The sequence below is a fragment of the Lonchura striata genome, chromosome Z (assembly GCF_050655825.1).
Source record: "Lonchura striata isolate lonStrDom1 chromosome Z, ASM5065582v1, whole genome shotgun sequence".
Taxonomy (NCBI): Eukaryota; Metazoa; Chordata; class Aves; order Passeriformes; family Estrildidae; genus Lonchura; species Lonchura striata.
Window position 1 is genome coordinate 63,683,694 of NC_140740.1, and position 19,916 is coordinate 63,703,609.

The 19,916-nt window shown below is 35.9% G+C and overlaps 1 protein-coding gene across 14 annotated transcripts in view; it reads left to right on the forward strand.

Annotated features, from left to right (window-relative positions):
* The window catches only part of PRUNE2 (prune homolog 2 with BCH domain), a 177,860-nt gene that overhangs the window by 53,182 nt on the left and 104,762 nt on the right, over positions 1-19,916 (forward strand). For 13 of the 14 annotated variants that reach the window (XR_014951409.1, XR_014951416.1, XR_014951406.1 and 10 more), the window contains one exon: positions 19,574-19,678. The exons of the other annotated variant lie outside the window; for it this stretch is intronic. Coding sequence is in view for 4 of the 13 variants with exons in the window: in XM_085567098.1 (XP_085423224.1) it covers positions 19,574-19,678 (105 nt within the window). In the remaining 9 variants the exon portion in view is untranslated. The remainder of the gene's footprint in view (positions 1-19,573; positions 19,679-19,916) is intronic. 14 annotated transcript variants of the gene reach the window in all.

Sequence of the window (19,916 nt, forward strand, 5' to 3'; positions counted from 1 at the left end):
AGTATGGTGGTAATAGTTGGTTTTATGTTTCCTAACCTTAGCATTTTAGCAAATGTCAATTTTGCGTAGGAGTTAGAAAAAAACAGAAAAATGCTGAGGTTTGGAAACATGTCTTTAACCATAAGGACAGCTTCATAGAAAAATTAAATCTGACTACTCTTTCTATTCCTCTGCTATAGATGGTCTGAAGATAAAACTTAATGTTTCATTACTGAATAGGAAATGATAGACAAAGAAGAGGATTTGAAAAGGTTTCATGATGTTGTTGAGGCATTTTCTTTAATGTATTGGGGCAAGGAGGGTGGGAAGAGGGAGGTCTGTACAGACGGAGTCACAGGCTAGGAGGAGAAGGCTTTCCACAGCATGGCTGTGGAAGCTGGTAGGTTACTTCTGCTGACCAAATAATGTTTATGTGATTAAACCATCAGGTCGTGATAGCGAGAGTGTTAGCTCTGAGGTAGGCAGGAAGGGTTAATGAGCTAAACAGGCCCGCAGGGTTTTGCTGTAGGTAAGTAGTGTCTAAACTGAATATGATGCCAGGATTACAGACTGGAGTTACTAGGTAGGATACTTTCATGAGTCCCTTACATATCTGTTATGGTTCTCTGAGAGAGAGGCACAGTTAAAAGGAGAGGGAGTAAAACCTCAGCTTTAACTCTGCTCAGGTTTGTGTTTGTGCTGGGAAGGTGTGAATAGGCGTAGGATTTTAGTTTAGAAAGGGCAGGACTGGAGCAACATGGAAATCCTATTTGCCATTCTGGAGTCGTGAGGGAGATCAGGCTTAGGATTTAAATGACTTGGTAACATTCCTCTTACATTCTTTTTCTTCAAAGAAGAGAGTCTGTTCCAAAAAACAGTTAGACAGATCCTTAACAACAGGTGTGATATCACTTGTTCTAACAAGATCCAAATAGATGGTAGCACAGTAAGGACAGAGGACAGACAGTGAAAAGACTAGGAAGATTTCAGAAAATGATGACATCTGGAGGACGTCAGATAGTTCTCCTTCCTTGTTTCCTTAATCATTTGACAGTAACTGAATAATGTGTGATATGCCTAATAGACCTAATGCACTGGCCAAGTTCCATCTTGCACAGTCATAACCCACTTCTGTACATTTCCTTCTAGCTGTAATATATTAATCTTAAGCCTCCTTATAACAAATTCTGTCTAGAGCACAGTTTGATTTTGTGGTGTACCTGTTTTGTACTACTTAATGATTTACCTGTTTTCTACTACTTAGGAAATTTTGATCTTGCTGTATTTTGATTGCAATAATTGTGTTCATGTCTGCTTGTAATTGGCAGTTTTGGTTTTTGATTTAGTCTTGCGTGTGGAAGTGTGCCATATGCCGCCCCTTATGCTAACTTAGTTAGCATAAGTTAGCTGCTAAACCAGCCCTTGCCTGTGAGACACCATCATGCTGTAGCGACCTTTCCCTAATGTTTAATCTCATTGTGTTACATTGTGCTGCACAGCATAAGAATTACAATTCTCAATAAGTATTTCCTTGCACTTGTACAGTAGTGATTACAAAATCCTAATCCAAGAGGAGTTGGTAGGGAAGAAGAGAACTCTGAATTGTTTTTTCAGCTATTATCATGGTCTTATAAATCCTGCAAGTATGTGGAGACTTAGAATCTGGAGGGCTACAGAGAAAGGCATATTCTGCTTAGTGAACCTTGTATACTGCTGTGGAGTCAGTGGGATGGGTAGAAGAAGGAAAACTTCCCTTTGATGAGATGCAGAATTCCTCTGGAATATATTTGTCTTTTTCTGAAGCAGTGATAAATGGTAAACTTTTGAACACTTGGAGGGACAGTCCCAAATATAGACAGGTGGCAAATAACCAGTTAACTAAGTCAGCAGCCTTTCTTTGACACAGAAAACGTTTCAGCATTCAGTCAAAGTCATTTGCAGGCCTGGCTATGCTACAGCTGTGTCACATACAGGTACTGTGATGGTTTAACCTGCTGGAAGAGTAAGCTACTATGTTTGACAATGCCTGTGTGCAGTCCATATAAGTTTCATATATCTTTACTTAGTTTTCTTATAGATAAATCTATTTGAGACTTTATCCTCAGCAGTCATGTTACTTAGAAGAACAAATGTTTTTTTGTGATATCTTCAGAATTGTGTCTATAAGAGGGTGTTTAGGACTATATGAAATCTTGGAAAGGTTAGTTTGCAGGGTTCCTGCATGTCTCTTTTACATGTTTAATTAAGTAAATAGCCATATAAAATTAAAAGACCAAATATGATTTAACCCCCCATTTCACTTCCAGTCTCTTTCTGGTTTTGGATTTGGTTCTGTGCTTCTGTGATTTTTTAAATTAAAAAAAAATTAACTAACATAAAAATGGTGATAACCCCTTCAATTTAAATAATTTTAGCTCAGCAATGAATGAAATGAATAAATGAAATTTTCTATTTTTGCGAAGATGGACTTTACTGTTCATTCTCTTGATTTATTGAAATAGGATGTGTGATGATTTTTTGACTAGCAAAAATACTGTAATTCAAGTTTACCTGAATTACAAACTTTTTAAAAAATTGAAATTAATTGCTCAATCTGTCTGGGGTTTGGAGACAAAATGGTATCACTAGGGCATTCATTGTCTGTGGCAGAGAGATTATATACTACTTCTCTACCACCCTAAAGGAAATCTGTGTGTTTGTCCCTGTGACAAGATGGGACTGTAGAGGCTACTCTGCACCTGCTGTAAACAGCATCAAAATTTCATAACTTGGCTACTTTTTTACATAAAATTAACTTTTGGATAAAAGGAAGAGGTATGGAATGTTCTTGTATGTTTCTTTCTTTCTGCATATTCTAAAAGGCAAACTGCATAAACTTATTGAAAGACAGTTCCCTGCTACTGTGAGGATGCCTTCTCTTCCTTGAAAATTTGATGCACACTAGAACTTCAGCACTGACAGTTCTAGATCAAGAATAAAAAGTTTTTATTGATTGAAGTGGTATAACTATGCACTAAAGCCTTCATTCCAGGGGAGAGTGGCTTGTGTAGACTGGAATTCTACTCCTTAATTTCCAGAGATACTTGCTTTATAACCTGTTTAAATGACATATGAAAATGAATGAAATCATTTAATGTTAGCTATTTGTTAACATCTTAAAGATCATTGCACAGTTTTAACTGTCACCTTTTGTGCAGTAGAAGAAGAATTTCTTAGGCTGGGTCAGATGTATTTTGCTTGATCTGTTTTGCAAAGTTTGTGCAGTAGTTGTGGTATGGTATGAGCCTGTCTCAATGTGAAGATGTTGAGCCTTCATTTGAAAAACCAATCAAAGTAGCCATAAACTTCCCACCCCTGCTCCATATGATAATTAAACCAGTTATAATCTCATGACCTGAAAAGATAATCTCTTTGCATATTCTAAGTAAAACAAAAGTTACAGTTGGTAAAGAAAATGAACTGCTCTAAAGAAATATTTTTGTTTAAATTTAGGTATGTGTGAAGTATATGAACTCCGCTTGACTAGAAATGCTGAGATCTTGTTTGCATTTATACTGGGTAAAACTGAAGAGAGTGGCCTCAGTATGCTAAAATAGAACAGTAAATATAAAAATGCTGTCTTAATGTTGATAGCAATAAACAGATGAACTTACCTTCTTGTGTCCTTTTCTCCTTAACTTTGTAGACTGCAAAAAGGCTGAAATTATGAGACACTTATATTTTTATTTTGTTTTTCCTTTCCCATATTTTTTTCTTTCTCCTAATTTTGCTTTCCAAGCACTACAATACTCAACAGGCAGAGCTATGATACTGCCATGTTGCTTTTAAGAGCAGAGGAGTGTACAGTATGTGTGAAATTAGTACAGACTCTTAGTAAATTTCAACAATTTCAGAACACTGCAGTGTAAGTGCTCTGTGATTCTTCATCAGTGCTGATGATAGTGTAGTTTGTCTTTTCCTTCTGTGCCAACGAATGAGCTACTGATGCATTTAGTATGCTAAACAAGATGTGAAATTACATTCTACATAGTTCTAGCTCTGCTTGTTTGCATGTGTCCTCCATTGTTAACTGAGTGCTTCATTACTTACCTTTTAAATTAGTTAGAATTTGTTTAAGTCTTTGCATATTTCAAATTTTCAGACCCCAAATCAGAGCTACTTGATGATGTTTGTGGCAAAAGCAAGCTGGTTACTTGCCCTGTTAAGTAGTGATTAGAATTTAGCTGTTTTTTTCCAACCAGATAGTAATTACTGATACTGAATTAACAGCAATCGGTAGGAGCAGAATCTGCTCTCTGCTTCCATAAATTGGAAGTGGTTTATATTTCATAGAATTCTTTGAGCCACAGTAAAATATCAGAAGCTACAGCTGGAGTAGTAATCTGATGTGTTCTGTCCAATATGAAAACTCAGAGAATGATTGAATTACAGGCATTCTAGGGCGTAAGCATCTCTCTCAGAGGCATGAAAATCTCTGTTACACATCTATTGCATTGTGAGAATGTGGTACTCACTTTAGAGCATGGGTTTGGAATCTAATGTTTCCAAAGTGACTACATAGCTTTTTTAGGAAGAGACTGTATATGATAGCTGAAGAAAGTGAGACCTGAAGAAGATGGAAAGGGACTGCAAACACTGAGTGTAGTTGTCCTATCTGGCATCTCAGCCTTAGCAGTTTTCTCTTAGTGCACACTATTAAATTACCACTTTCATGTAGGTCACTTGTACATTCACATTCTCTGTCACTTGGACACACAAAGAGAAGCAGGAACCCTAGGGAGCCTGTTTCTAGATATTGTTGAGATAGGCAAGAAAATTCCTGAGGTGATGGGAGTAGAGACTTTACTGAATAAGACTGGTCAAGTTGGAATCTTTGATATGTATTAGAAACACTGACCTCTTTGGTAAATTTGCACCTCTAAGGAAGGAGGAAACTAGGTTTTCCTTATGCCCATATGGCATGCTATATTGATTTTCTGACAAACGCTGTTAAAGAAATAAAGTACTGTTAATGCTCTATTTTCACATTGAGTTGAAGGAAAAACTTGAGGACCCAGAGGGCAAGACTTCAGAGAATATCTGAGGTCACTTGGTTTGCTCAGCTTGAGGGAAGAGAAGGCTGAGGCAAGACATGGGGTGGTGGTGGGTGAGCTGCTGATCTCTCCTTGTGAGTGGTGGTAGATCATAAGGAAATGGAGTGAACATGTGCCACGGGATGTTCAGACTGGATGTTAGAAAGGTTCTTTGCATAAAGAGAGGGTGGTCAGTTACTGGAACTGGCTTCTCGTGGAAGTGTTCATAGCATCAAATCCTCTCAATTCACCGAGTCTAGTCATCTAGTTTAGTGTTGGTTAGTCCTGCAGGAATCAGGGAGTTGCACTTGATGGTCCCATGAATACCTTCCAACTTGAGATGTTCAAGGAATTTATGATTCTGTGAAATATGGAGAGCTTTTTTTTTTTCCTTAGAAACAAAAAGAACTATGGTAAACAATTTTTTTCCAGCTCTTCTACAAAATCTAAAGTAGATCTGGTTTATTTGTGATCATAGTTTGATATACTCTTGCATATATTTTCAAGCCTGAATATTAGTAAATGTGTAATTAATAGATAGATTCAGAGCATTACAGATTCTTGAGAAAGCACTTCAAGTCACCTAGCCTGTCATTTTTTGACAGGAAGGAGAGGATAAGCTCCATCCCTCAGAGATCCTGGCAGAAGACACAGCTGCAGTAGGTGACAGGATGACACTGAGACAGTTATAGCTGTAGGACTGTTCATCTTCACATTAAAATATTTAGCCCTTATGATAGACTATTAATCTGTGGCAGTCCAGAGAAGCTCAGAAGTGGCATGCTTTCTTACTCAGATACACATTTGTTTGTTTGTTTGTTTGTTTGTTTTTTTGTTTGAGGAGTAAATCTCCACAGCATTTATTTTGAGGACTCCTTTACACTGCTAAATGCTTAGAAAGTAATTAATTTTTGTGGTAATTTGGTGTGAACTATGTAATAGAAGAGCATGTTGTCTGCACTGAGAGTCAGAAACCACTTCTTTAATAAAAATAAGCAGAAGTCTGTAGAAATAAATAACAGACAGAGCAAGGGAATTTTCTTGTACTTTCTGCATCTTTGCAGAAATGCTTGGGTACTTCCAAGTACCTCCAGGTAGCTCCATTCTCTCCTGTTTGTTAACACTGATTACTGTTTTGAACAAGAATATGGTGTGACACACTGAAGTTATGAATAGAAATTAGAGAAACTTATTTGATGTGATTGCTAAGTAAGACAGGGTCTACGCTGTGGTCTGAATATATGCACACACAAACCCCCTCTGCCCCAGCCAAACCAAAAGCAACTAACCAAAGAAAACTCCAACCAAAACAAAAAACTCCCACAAAAATATCCCTGTACACCTTTCCTGCCCCCAAAAAATACTCCATAATGATTAATAAATCAAAACCCTTAAAAAGGCAGAAGTGACAGTAGAATGGTAAAATTCATTGAATGCAGAATTATCCCAGTTAGTTTCTAATTCTGTCAAAAGTCTAAATAAACTTGCAAAATTAACTTGAATCACGGAAACTTATTTTCACTACACTTATGTTCATTATCTGTAGTTTCGCTTACTATTGTTAGTGTTCCAACTTTACATAATTGCAAATGTTTCTGAGGGCATTTCATTAATATATATCAACATACATAAAGTTTAAAATAGCTCAGACCCACTGAGCTTTAGTAGCTAGATCTTTTTCCTTTTTAGCTCTTACAGAAACACCTGCATAAATTAGATAATTTTACTGGGAGGCCAGAGAGCAATGTAAATCAAGGGAATCAAATGTCAGTTGAAAGCAGAGTGTTTCCAGTCACAGAGAGATGAGTTTCCCCCTTTCTCTCATCTTCGGTGTTCGTAGCTTCCCTTTCTGAATGATCTGTGGGAAGAAAAGTCTTTTCTATTGTTTCTGAAGAAAGCCATACTGAACCACAATGTTATTTCTGTTTTTGATAGGGTGGTTTGTCATGCAGCACCTAATACTTTTTCCCCGTTTCCTTTCTCCCCTTTTCCTTCTTGTGTTTCAGAATGTGTATATGGAGACTCTGCTGGTTTAATTTTTGAGTACTGTTCCTTCTCTTAGTATCAGTTAGCCAAGATGGATGAACGAATTACTTAGACAGAGGTGGGGTATCTGTCTTCTATGTCCAACTGTTTCCAAAGTATTCCAATATGTCCAAAACTGATGGCAGTGTTTTGTTTTGTTTTTTTTTTTTTTTTTTTTTGAGGTGTTAAATATGTATAAAAAATTCTTGTAATTTAAATATTTTATACTGCATTCTCTGAATGTTGTTTCTAGGCTGAAGCATTAAAAACCAGCATTTTAAGCTGAAAGGAGAATTCTCCTATGAGGAGCAATTACGTGTAGTTTCATTTAACTATATTATAAACTTTCCTTGTGTTGTAGTTTCATTTAACTATATTATAAACTTTCCTTGTGTTGTGCATTTTTAAATGGCATTTGGAGTTTCAGCTAACTGCTAAGTACCACTGTTGCTTGGTATGCTGTTGGCTTCACAGACTAGTTGTCAGCAGAGTAGAAATTGCAGATTTTTTGCTAATGTTGTGTTAACCATGTTACACAGCCCAAATGCTTCATATTATATCTTTCTTAACAAAACAAATAATTTAAGTCATGCTGTTATTAAAATACATATATATGTTGATGTTGCTGTATCATACAGGCTGTTTTGAAGGAAAAAATAAATAAAATTTAAACTTTATTTTGGTGCTAATTGTGATACTACCTACGATAATTTTTAACATCCCAGTTCCCCGAATTAATGGACATCATTACAATGTATTTGTAAGACTGGCCTTTATATCACAGGAATGTAAAATTCATGTGGCTTAAGTGAATGTGGATCTCCTCAGATAGGCGTTTTTAGCAGTCTGTTTTTATAAGTAGACCTCATTCTCAACATTTGCTTCTCATATATTGCTTTGTGTAATAGATTACTCAAATCACAGACCCTTTGTGGGTTTCTGTAAATTTAAAAAGCTTACTAATATCTTGTAATCTTGTAGTAGAGTATCTCAAATCTCTTTTAAATCAGTATTTTTTTATGATATGGCATACTTTTTTTATGTAGAAGTGGCAATATATATGTTGATGTTTATATATATGAACTCTGTCTACAGCTAGGGATTAAATGTTCAAATATGACTGAATGTAATTATGTTACCATTGTACTGTATCCTCTTTGATGCTAAGAAAAACTTTTCTTCTACTTAGCTAGTTAAAGAAAGGAAACAATTACATTTTATTTATTTTTAATAGACTTTCCTAATTCCATTAATGCTGAACAGATACCCTTTCAACAGCAGTACAAGGCCAGTATATACTTCCTGTATAAGGGAAAGACAGCTACATGTAATTATGCCATTTGTTTTTTCAGTGAAAAATACTTATATTACACAAAATACTGTGTAATCATCCTCTGATATGCTGAGATGTCTGCAATTAACTAAGCAGAAAAAATAAACTAAAAAAATACCAATCTGGGAGCAGAGAGTGACCTTAAACTGCAAAGCCATGAAATCATCACCAGTTTCTAATGTTACCACTGCCCCTGGTCTGACAAGTGTTTATCTGGATGTGTTGGCAGTATCTCCAAGGGCAGTGAATCCCTTTAACATCTTGAACACATTAAGGATGCAGAGAGATTTTAGTTCACGCCTTGTAGAATTCTTATGACTGGAAATTTAGGAATTGTCTTATTGGCACAGAATGCATGTCTGTGAGCTGGAGTAAGCTGTGTTGCGAGTCATTGAGGTGAGGCTACAATTTTAGTTGCCCTACCAGTATCCTCAGAGTTTACCAGTAGGAAAATCTGGGCCTGGATGCTCTGAGCAGCCTTGTGCATAGGTATTTTGGCTTGTATATGTCCCTTTTATGGACATAGAGGTTTTGGTTTTGTTTGTGGGTTTTTTGTGTGAATTTTTGCTTTGTTTATGTTTCTTGTTTGTGAGGTGAGGAGTGTGGTACGTTTTTATTAGTTTGAGTTTGGTTTTTCTTGGTTTTGTTTGTTTGTTTGGGTATTTTGTGTGCTTTTTTTGTTTGTTTTGGGGGTTTTTGTTCATTTGTTAGTTGGTTGAAGTTTTTTTTAGCTTCACTACCAGACACTTAAGACCTAGGAAGGATGTTGTACGTTGGATTTTTTACATTCAGAATCAGAGTTTAAGCAAGTTTGAGCTCTGTGGTTTATTGAAAATAAGCCAAGCCTGAGAAGAAGATTCTTCTTTGCTCCTTACATATCTCTCCTTACCTTTGGATCATGTGCTCTTAACTGCGGTAGGCATAGAAATCCATGGAGATTTCTTTTCCTGACAGTGTCCTCTTTGATTGTAAACCAAGACCTTGACTGTTAAAGAAAATCGACCAAGTTGCTCTGTGAGGGAGGGCACAGGTATCAGTGATTTTCATAGATTAAAAATACATGATAGTGTCTTCAGCGAAAACTAGGAGATATTGAAAGGTGAAAGTTGAAATATTAATGTAATTTACTTTGTTTGTTGTTACTATATATTTAAAAAAATATTTCTTGTCTTTTGAATTAGCAAGGGCAGCAGATTTGCCAGGGATGATGAATTACCTGTTTTGGTATTAAATAAGAGGATTCAGCAAAAGTCATTGAGAGCAATGTCTTAATCAGTCATTAATGTCCCCTCATATGAGAATTTGTCATTTATATCTCCTGTTTCCTTATGCTTAATAAAATTTTAAATAATACATTATGAAATCCTTAATTCAAATTAATGAAAGTGAGCCAAATCTTAAATTCAAAAACCTTCTAGTTGTCTCTTATATTCTGTTAGTTATCAATTTTTATTAACTGAAATAATATGATACCCTTAAAAAATTATATACCTTTATAGTACCTTTATAGTGCTTTTGTTTACTTTGTAATTGCACATTTTTACAATTTTTTTTGCACAAATTATTTTTTTCAAAGATTTTCCATACTTTAAAAGCAGGAGTTGATATGCTCACCATAAAGATAATTTCTAATTCTGTATACTCTCTGATTTTATGGTTCAGCTCTCTATAACATATCTCTTAGGAGATGAAATTGAGCTAATGTGATAGATAAGAGTTTGTGCAATCAATATCCTATTTACCATTATTGCAGTTTTCCTTCCATTCAAGGTGGGATTTTTGTAGTTAGTGACAATCTGCCTATAATTCGGTGTGAGAAAGATGTGTTTATTGTATTGTGGCTCTTGACAGATCTTGGCTGTGCTGGAACATTTTTTGGTGACTGCAGAATTAACTTAATTCCTTTCTTTCCCCCCTCTCTACCACTTGTTCTAGTGCATTAAATTAGAAACATGGCTCAGTTACACATATATTCTATGTCAGAGTACTGGGAAATGGAGGTGTGTTTCAAAGGGAAAATAATAATCTTCATCATAAATACTGTTTGCATTATCATCATATGTATGTTAGTTCAAGATGTCATTGGCACAATACAAGAATAGTAAGATAGGAGTCTTTCCTAGAATATGTAACCTCAAGGTTCTTCATCTTTTTTGTAATCTTTCTAATGAGCACTGTGGTGCTACTGCAGTGCTGAACTCTGAAGTGGAAGAAGGAATGGCAAATGCAAGTTTGAGCATATTTCCTCTGACAGATCTTTCCCAACTTGCTTTGGGAATGAAGTAACCATGATTCTACCTACCGATAACTTTTTGCTTTAAAATGATTGTTACTTCTTCCTTTTCTTTTACTATTTTTACATTGTCAATTGTGATAGACACTGTTTTCCCTGATACACAAAATTTTCATAGAAAAACCTATAAGTCCCTGCATAAACTTATTTTTTCCCTTAAAAGTTGTATATCCTCAGCATGTTTTTCCTGAAACCCAAACATTCTGTTTAAGTTTCCTACATTTTCTCCTTGTATATTAAAAGGGGAAGTTTTAAAATAGAATTAGGACTAGTGTTACATTACATCAAATAGGAATATTTGTGGGTTTTTTTTCAGGAGTGTATATTACCTGCTTTATCTAATTAGAAGGAAAACTAACATCAGCACAGTAAAAACTAATGTTTTAGATTGCTATTGTATATTGCCTTTCAGCAGACTTTAATTAAAGTGACATTTGTTTGTCCTATAATATCACCATTCCCTAATCGATGTACTGAGCAAGCACCACGGTGACAAGATAAGTTGCTTTGTTTTGTTCCATATGTCTGTGTTCCAAATTTTCTATAGTTTTAATTGGTTCCCTGCAGAATAACATTTACAAGCATATGGTATGGAAAATGCTGACTGCATTTATCATATATTTTAGTATATTAGTGACACTATATCACTAAGCCTTTAAATGTGATTATGAGGTTATTTAATGCAGTCAACAGTGTGCTTAAAGCACAGCAAAAATCTGCAATGAGCCAAATGGTATCAAGGAAATATGTTTAAATGTCTTCTTAATGCTTCAGGGATAGATGGGGAAGTCTGCTTCAGAAAAGGTTTTGGGTAATATTTATGCTGAAACATATTTTGCCACCTGAGAGCAAGTCTGAAAGCTCTGTGGAGTCTGTTTGCCATCACAAGAGGAATGTCTGTAGGAGCTGCAGAGGCAAAACACCTGATACATCTAGGCTTGTTGACTTCTGAAGAAATGCAGTGGTATCAGCTGATGAAATGAAATGGAGGATCAGCTCCTTAATCTCATATATCTGGCTTTGAAGACATCAGTAGCATGTTTTTGCATGATTCTGCTCTGGAAGAAGATGACCAGTGCTAAAGGAAAGGACCAAGAGTGACTGAGAAGACCCCAGTCATCTGAGCACATGTGAGGGTCTTAGTTCATGCCATAGATTATTCTTCTTTGGTTAGGCTGAAGGGGAGGTGTGTCATGGTGGAGAACATCTGAATTGGATTCTTTATTGAGGTAAATTGGTCAAGGTGGTTTCAGACTGCTCCAGGCAGCAGTTCCATGGGTCATTGTATCAATGACCTCTCTGGATTTCATGAGCAGACTGGGCACTTGGACACAGCCCACATTATCAGAGAAAGAGGTTCATTCCTTACATGGGTATTTCTGATGTATGTATTACATCCTTCGCATATGCGTTCAAAAGGTAACATACAGTCTGCTTCCTTAGCCTGAACCCAGATGAACTTACTAAATAAACTACTTAAAAGTTTATATTGCAGTTGTGTCATCTGTGTAAAAAGGAGTATTAGGCATTAAAGCAACAAAATTTTATTAGTGACTAGCACTACACTGAAATGATATGCATGTTTAAAGTAATACAGGAATGTAATTATGCATTTTCTCTTTCTCATTTGCAATATGTGTGGGGCTCTGATGCTAGTGTTATAGTGAGGACAATTCAGAGATCTAAACACTGTAGACATAACTAATTACTGTGTGAATAAAAACTGCATTCTCATAATGAAGCCTATGTTTCTATTCGCATAGCATTGCAAATAAAAAATAGATTGTTTTTTAAAAGTCAGGTTTTATGGTGAGTGCACATCCTTTTACTAAAAAGCACAGTATTACAATTTTTATTCTGTGCTCAGCTTTTACATCAGATCAATCAAATATTTATTTTTCAGAAGGACAACAGGAGTAAAACATATTACAATCATAGAATTTCCTGATGAAGAAAGAAGCTGCCAATGATAATAAAGGAGTTTTTGTGGAATGATGTCTAGAGCAGGCAGAGCAGAGCAGTACTTGCTGCTACAGAGGAACAGGTGCCTGATTTTCAGTGTGGAATAAAAAAGAGCAACTGAAATAATGCTGAAGTTAAAAACTGAAACAAAACAAAAGACAAAACAAAAACTGAAATCTTTTCAGCACCATTCTTAACAGAATATGGTAAAAATCCAAAGACATTTTAGAATTACAGTATGATAAAAACCTGTTGAACAAAAAAGGCAAAAGTGGAAGTGACTTTGGCCTGATCATCTCTTCCAGCTATGATTTTCTTGCTCACTAATGACACTTCTATGGAGCTGTTGGCCTACTTCAGGCTGTGGTTTCATGTTCAGCTTGGTGCCCGTCATCTAAGGGTTACACTGATTTAAGAAAGATGAAGCTTTACTCCAAAGGCTTCTGTAAAATGCAATGTTAAAGTGCTTCCTGACTCTTGGTAAATTTATTCTCAGTAGCAGAGTTGTTTCCTTCTTTTTAAAGCAGCTAAACTTAAGCAATCCAAGGCCAGATATTAAGTTTGTGAGAGGCAGGTAAATTAACTGTATTGTTTGGATTGCATTCCTTTACCTTTATTAAAACAAACCCACCTGTTTTTCTTGAATACACTTTCTCTTTGCTCTGTGTAGTTTATTCAGTCTCTGCACTGTATGATGTAGGGCACTGTTGCTACCCATCACCTCCTGACACACCACAGAGCTGATATATTTACCTGAGGGGCACTCTTAAGTCATTTGTGTCTAATATCTCAAAGAACAGTTTGGTCCTGTAGTAAGTTAAACAATTCCTAAGAGAGATAAATACAATCAAGTCCAGTAAACTAGATTAGGCATTCCAGTCTCACTTCTGCGCGTTAAGTGGCATGTATGGAGGAAGTGGAAAGAGGAGTTAGGTAGCTTGAGGTGGAAATTCAGAGATTTATTGTGACTGACTTTAAGCACTAAAGGTGACCTGGGCTAGGAATATAACTTGCTCATTTGCTGACTTTCTGTGTGTTGAATTTCTAAGCTGAATTTCTGTGTGCTATACTCAGTTACTAGGTGAGAACACTAATCCTGTGTAAGGCAGGTTAATTTAAACAACAAATTAATTAATGCAGCATAAATGAAAGAAAGAGACTGATTTTTAGTTTAGTAACTTCTATTATAGAGAATCCTATTGACAGACTGTTGAAGTACAGCTAAGTCAAGCTTAAATAATCATTGTGCTGGAAACAGTCTCCTTTTTCAGCCATAGGAGACCGTATCCTGTTTTGTCTTTGCAGGAGGAGTAATGTGATATTGCTACTGAGCCTACAAAGTCATTTAAACCATTAAAATAATACTTTGCTTTATTATTTTGTTTATCTTATATAATAAAAACTTAGGTTTCTCTAATTCTCTAAGACAAAGCATATTTAATGTCTGTCTGACTTAAAGCATTTTTTATCTTGATATAGCAGCAAAGATAGGATCAAAATATATGACTTCAATGTCGCACTTCAAAAATGTGAGTTGGCATATATATATCCCATGTATGATTCAGTTTGAAAATCACATATGACTGGGTATTCTGAATACATACACTCCATGATCTAGTAGAAGTGGTGTCTCGAATGTTGATCCTGAAGACAAAATTTTGTAGAAGCAGAGGATTGTGAACATATAAAGCTTATAAAACATGGTGAAAAATTAACACCAAACAATTGATGGAGTACATCTAATTTTAAAAAGAGCCAACAAAATTTTGATTAATGTTCTGAGTTCTGTAGTTCTTCTTTTTTATATTTCAATAGAATTTCTGCATTATTTGATTATGCCAGCTATTTTTTTTCGAGTGAAAACTTAATGTAGAAATAATTGTCCATTTCTGGATTTTCTCAGTGTGAATGAATGTATATAATAAACTAGAGAGAAGGTGTTTCAAAAACAAGCAGAGCTGACTTGCCTACAGTTACAGGCTGTAAAATTAACTAAAAGTGAAAAAGGGATAAATGTTTGTGATTCCTCAGAATTTTTTCCTGAATAGCAGTAAGTTTGTCTGCCTGCAGAATTCTGAGTCAGAGCCTGTTGGTAATGAAGAAATACTGAACTACATTCTCATCAGTAATAGTTGGCCCTGCTAGTTCTTGATTAGAAATAACTGGAAAAGAGAGTTCCTGTTCTGTGGAAATTCCAGGAACAATCTAAAGATAAGGCTTCCTTGCCTGGCTGGCATGTTGGATAGCTACCGTGCCTCAATTGCATTATTTATTTTGAATGAACGTCACAGTTCTATGGAACATGGTGAATTTGGGAAGCAACATTTTAAAATTAGTAAAATTCCTCCTTTTATCAAGATGCTGACTCTAAAATACACCTTTTAATATTAATACTAATTTTAAGAAGAGCAGATGTAATCATAAGGCTGTGTTCAACCTGCTTTTGAACACATGAACAGTGCACTAATCATCAGAGTACTAGTGCAAGTGGATTAATTATATAAACAAGTGCTATTTGTACAACAGATAAGGTGTGAAGATGTTCTCCTAGTCTTTGTTATGGACTAGTCATGGTCTTTTCTCACTGTATCCCATCCAAAGCAAAATATCAGATAACATTTTATGTTTATCCAGCCATTTCCGAGGATGGTGTTTTTGATCCTTCCACCTTTGTTTATCTTACTAGTATGGCTGTTTCTCCAGCACTAAAGCAAATGGTGCAGAATTGGAAAATTCCTGTTTTGTTTTATATTTTTTTCTGCTAGTGGTATTGGTGTTTGCTGTAGAAGTTTTTTTTTTTTCTTTCATATTTGTAATTAAAGCAAGACTGTACAGTGGATATTCCATAGGTAATGATTAAAACATGTCACACTTGAAATTTTTGTGACTACACTTGAGTTCCTTAGGGAAGAATCCTTATGTAACCAGGTATTTAAAAGCTAGTACTTTAGATGACTATGTATCATATACTGTACATGATAAATGGGATACTACAGGGGCAGAGAAATGGAATAATTTTTTTGACTGACTTAAAAAATGGAAGAAGACAAGGATTCTCTATTACATCTCTTTTTAGAATAAGAGACCATCTATTTTTTTTCCAGGCCAAAGGATTCTTTTGAAAAGACTTATGAAGTATTTAACTAACTGGAACTTTGCATGAAATGTTAAATTAACTTTGCTTTGGCTTAAAACCATTTCTCTGACAACAGAGATCTATAATCATGTTAAAAGCCCTCAGGCTGCTGGAAGCATAATACTGCCTGTTACTGTAAGTTGTGCAAGTTGCACTCCAAAATGACTATGCAATAAATTGTACCTCTGGTTTGAAGGTGGAATTTCAGGTACATAAATCTTCTTTCATGTGATTTGATTATTTTAATTACTGAAAGACAGATTTTTTTGCTATCTTGGCCTTTGTCCAGACAGTTATGATTTTCCTCTGTGCACCTCCAGGAATACTGTGTCTGTGAAGCTATTACCCCCTCTGGTTGGTGCTTCAGCCACAAGGCTGGAAAAATTTTCAGTGTTGTATCTGACACTATGTATTGCTCTGTGGTTTTGCAGCTTCTTCATTTTTAATCTGCTTCTGTTAAGCCATATTGTTTCTTCTTCAAAGAACTGCTGTGCTTGACAAGTGCTGTCCCATTCCATGAAGTAAAATGCAGTGATTTCATTACAGTTTAAGGACAGAACTAGTGAAATTTAAGGCGAAAAGCAAATAACGACTCAGAAAGCAAGGCATGTGTGCCTGCTGAGCATGTATTTGTGCATTGTGTATGTGAGGGGGTGAATGTGTATGGAGGAAATGGAAAAGTTTTTTTTTGCTACAAAATGCTACACTGAGCGTTTTGTAGGCATTTCTGTTTATACTAGGATGAGTCTTCAGTGTTTATTACCTTGCAGGATCACTTCAACTTCTCTATTAAGAGAAGAAAAAAAAAAGTAAAGACAATGTAATTTTTGACTGGAATATTGTAGTTTGATCAATGTAGTTAATGTGTCGTGATCAAAATATTTACAAACCTGATTGGCAGTATTGCAGTATGTTTGAATACATTAGCTGTTTGATGCAGATGGGAACCAATAAATGGTATTTTTACTGCAGTTACATAAAGATGCAGTTGTCATACTAATGCTTTTATGTATTTATAGACAACAAAACTGAACAAATATGAGAGCTTCTTCATAGCAAATATCTGAGAATCACATCTCTTATAGAGGTAGCCTATAATGTTTATAAATCTCTTTTCTGAGCACAGTAAGTGAATGTTAATCTATGCAGGTCTGATGTAAATTGAGTTATCCTGATAGATGCCATCTGAAAATGACACGTAATTTCTATAATTAATTTTATCCCAGTCATCCAGTGTTTGTGCATTTTACAATTTACCCTTAGTCTAGCTAAAGAAAAACTCATCATCAGGAAGGGAAATCACTCATCTTGTATGTAGTTTAAGAGTTCTATCCTCATCATTAACCTCCCAATTTTTTTTTTAATTCTCAGAGATTCTTGGCAGTTCATGTTTCCTCTCAGGTTTAGCTGTGATAACTGCAGGAGGTAATCAAATTTTAATCCTATTGTAGCTAAGCCTTACTGGTCTTATGGATCTTTGTCTTCCGGATTGTGTTCTTCTCTGCCACATTTTTGCTTGGAAAGACCTATGAGAGGAACCCTTACATCCATGTGCCTGCTTTTCCTAATCATGGCTGATTAGCATGTAGTAGACTAAGTAAACTAGGTGGTGAAAGAGGGAGCAGTCTCAGACATGTAAGATAAGCAATATGTGTGCTTGGATGGCATACTTCAGGGTTGTATTTATGGACAATATATATGGAGAGTATTTGGCAGGTTATTATTACTAAATAATAGTGAGATGTTAAAAAACCATTCATTTAGCTGCACATGGGGAAATGAAATATTGCTGAAATAGTGTATATTGAATCTGCAAGAGGGGAAGAGAAATTCTGCTTGGTGAAGAGAAAAGCAGGAAAAGTGGGGGAAAAGGTCTTGCTATCACTGTCACTACCACAGAGGGACTTTGGCAGGCATAAAGATGGGCCTCATGAACCACAAGGCCAAATACAAGGTGCTGCACCTGGGCCAGGGCAGTGCCAAACATAAACACAGACTGAGTAGAGAGGGACTGAGAGTAGCCCTCAGGAGAAAGACTTGTGGGTGTTTGTGGAGAAAAAGTTCATTGTAACCTGGCAATGTGTGCCTGCATCCCAGAAAGCCAGTCCTAGGCTGCATCCACCATGGGCAGCAGGGGAAGGAGGAGATTCTGCCCCTCTGCTCTGCTGAGACCCCACCTGCAGGAGTGCATCCAACCCTGGGTCCCAGCACAGGAAGGACATGGACCTGTTGGAATCCACAGATCCACTGAGTTGATCACAGGGCTGGAGCTGCTCTCCTAGGAAAATAGGCTTAGAGAGTTGGAATGTTCAGGCTGGAGATGACTGCAGTAAGACCTTAGAGCAGCATTCTACTACTAAAGGGGAAGTACAGGAAATCTGAAGAGGGATTTCGGACAAAGATGTGTAGTGGTGGGGCAAGTGTGAATACCCTTAATCCAGAAACGGGCAGGTTTAGATTTGGTATTGTGAAGAAATTTTTTATTGAGAGGGTACTAAAAAAAAGGATGAGTTTTTGAGCTTTATTTTCGTTCCTTATTGTGGCAAATCAATCAGAAATGTGTGCTGTAGAAGAACATGTTACAAGAATTATAGCGAAAAGAGTTAATGGAGAGAGTGTGTTGTTAGTGAAGACTTAGAGCATAAATGAACGTATCTGTTCCAGTCGTATTCTTCAGTAAATTGTCTTTCCTGGGAATGGAGGGAATATAGGGGATGGAGACTCTGTCCTGGATTTATTACCCAAATGTATTTTGATGGCTCTGTTCAATTAAAGGAAAGAGAATCTAAGTGTATTCCTTATGTCCAAGTACGCGTAAGACTAGAAATAGAGAAAAAAGGTTAGGTTAAGAAAAATTGCACATTTATAATTATTAAAGAGTAATGTTATAATTATATGCTTCTGTTGAAAGATTAAAATCTTGGTACCCAGAATTCCAGTTAAAAATAGCAGAAAGTGCATCAGCCTGTACATGCTAACAACAAAAATGTTTACTTTTGTGTATTTGCTTCTGAAACAAGTCTTAGCATCAGTCACATATGTTTCACCAATTACGAAGCATGGAAAGCAAATAAACTGTAATGTTTCCATTCAGCTAACTTGACAGTAATGATGTGCACAAGAGAAAAATGTCATCTTATATTTTTTGTGTGTAATTATGAAGAAGGTAGGTCCTTCCCTTCAATACTTTGCTTTCATACAATAGGTTTGAGAGCCTTGTTTGGAAGGCTCTCAATTTTGTTGAGTGAGAACAATTCAAAACTCATAGTACTTCAGCTGTGTTCAGCTTCTGAAGATTCAGGATGAAAGGCAGTTACCTTGTCTATTTACTGATTTCAGCTAAGTGGAGAAAAAAAGGTAAAATTAAAATTACAACTTGCTACATATTATTTGCTGTGTATTTTGCTTTGTGTATTTCTACACTCTTTTGGACTGTTTTTCTAAATGGATTTGTGAGGTGTTTTGAAAAGCTTTTCCATGTATACAGGAAGTTGCTGCTTATCTATTTGCTGTGAAAGAGACTTCTGTTAGATTAAGACCTCATTGGGTTCTAAACTATGGTGTCTTGTGAAATTTTGGTTTTGGCTTTCTGGGGTGCTCTGAAGCCAAGGAATGTTCTTCTTGTGGACAGGACAAGTCCATTCCTTCAATCAACAGTGAAAAATGCTACAAATTAGTACAAAGCCTGCTATTTAACTTGTCCTTTGAACTTTTCTCATTTGACTTTTTCTCATAATTTCCACTCATGGCAATTGTCTTCTAATATGTTACAGAACAGGAGCAAATGCCTGGAAAAAGTCCATGTTGTTCTTGGGAATAAACCCTGTGATTTGGATTCACTTATTTCTACCCTAGCCTACGCCTACTTTCTAGACAAGGTAATGGAAGAATTGGACTGAGTGGTCTAAATTCACTTGTTCCAGGTTGTTACAGACTTATTGTTAAGTCAATTGCTGTAAAAACAATGGTTTTGTTATTATCGAAAGTGAGTTTTTGAAAGATAAATAATCAACATTTATTTCCATACAAAAATGAATGAGTAGTTATTAGATGGCTTATTGAATAACATAAGAAAATCAGTCTTGTGCTTCAGTCCTTATCCTTTTCCTCTCCTGG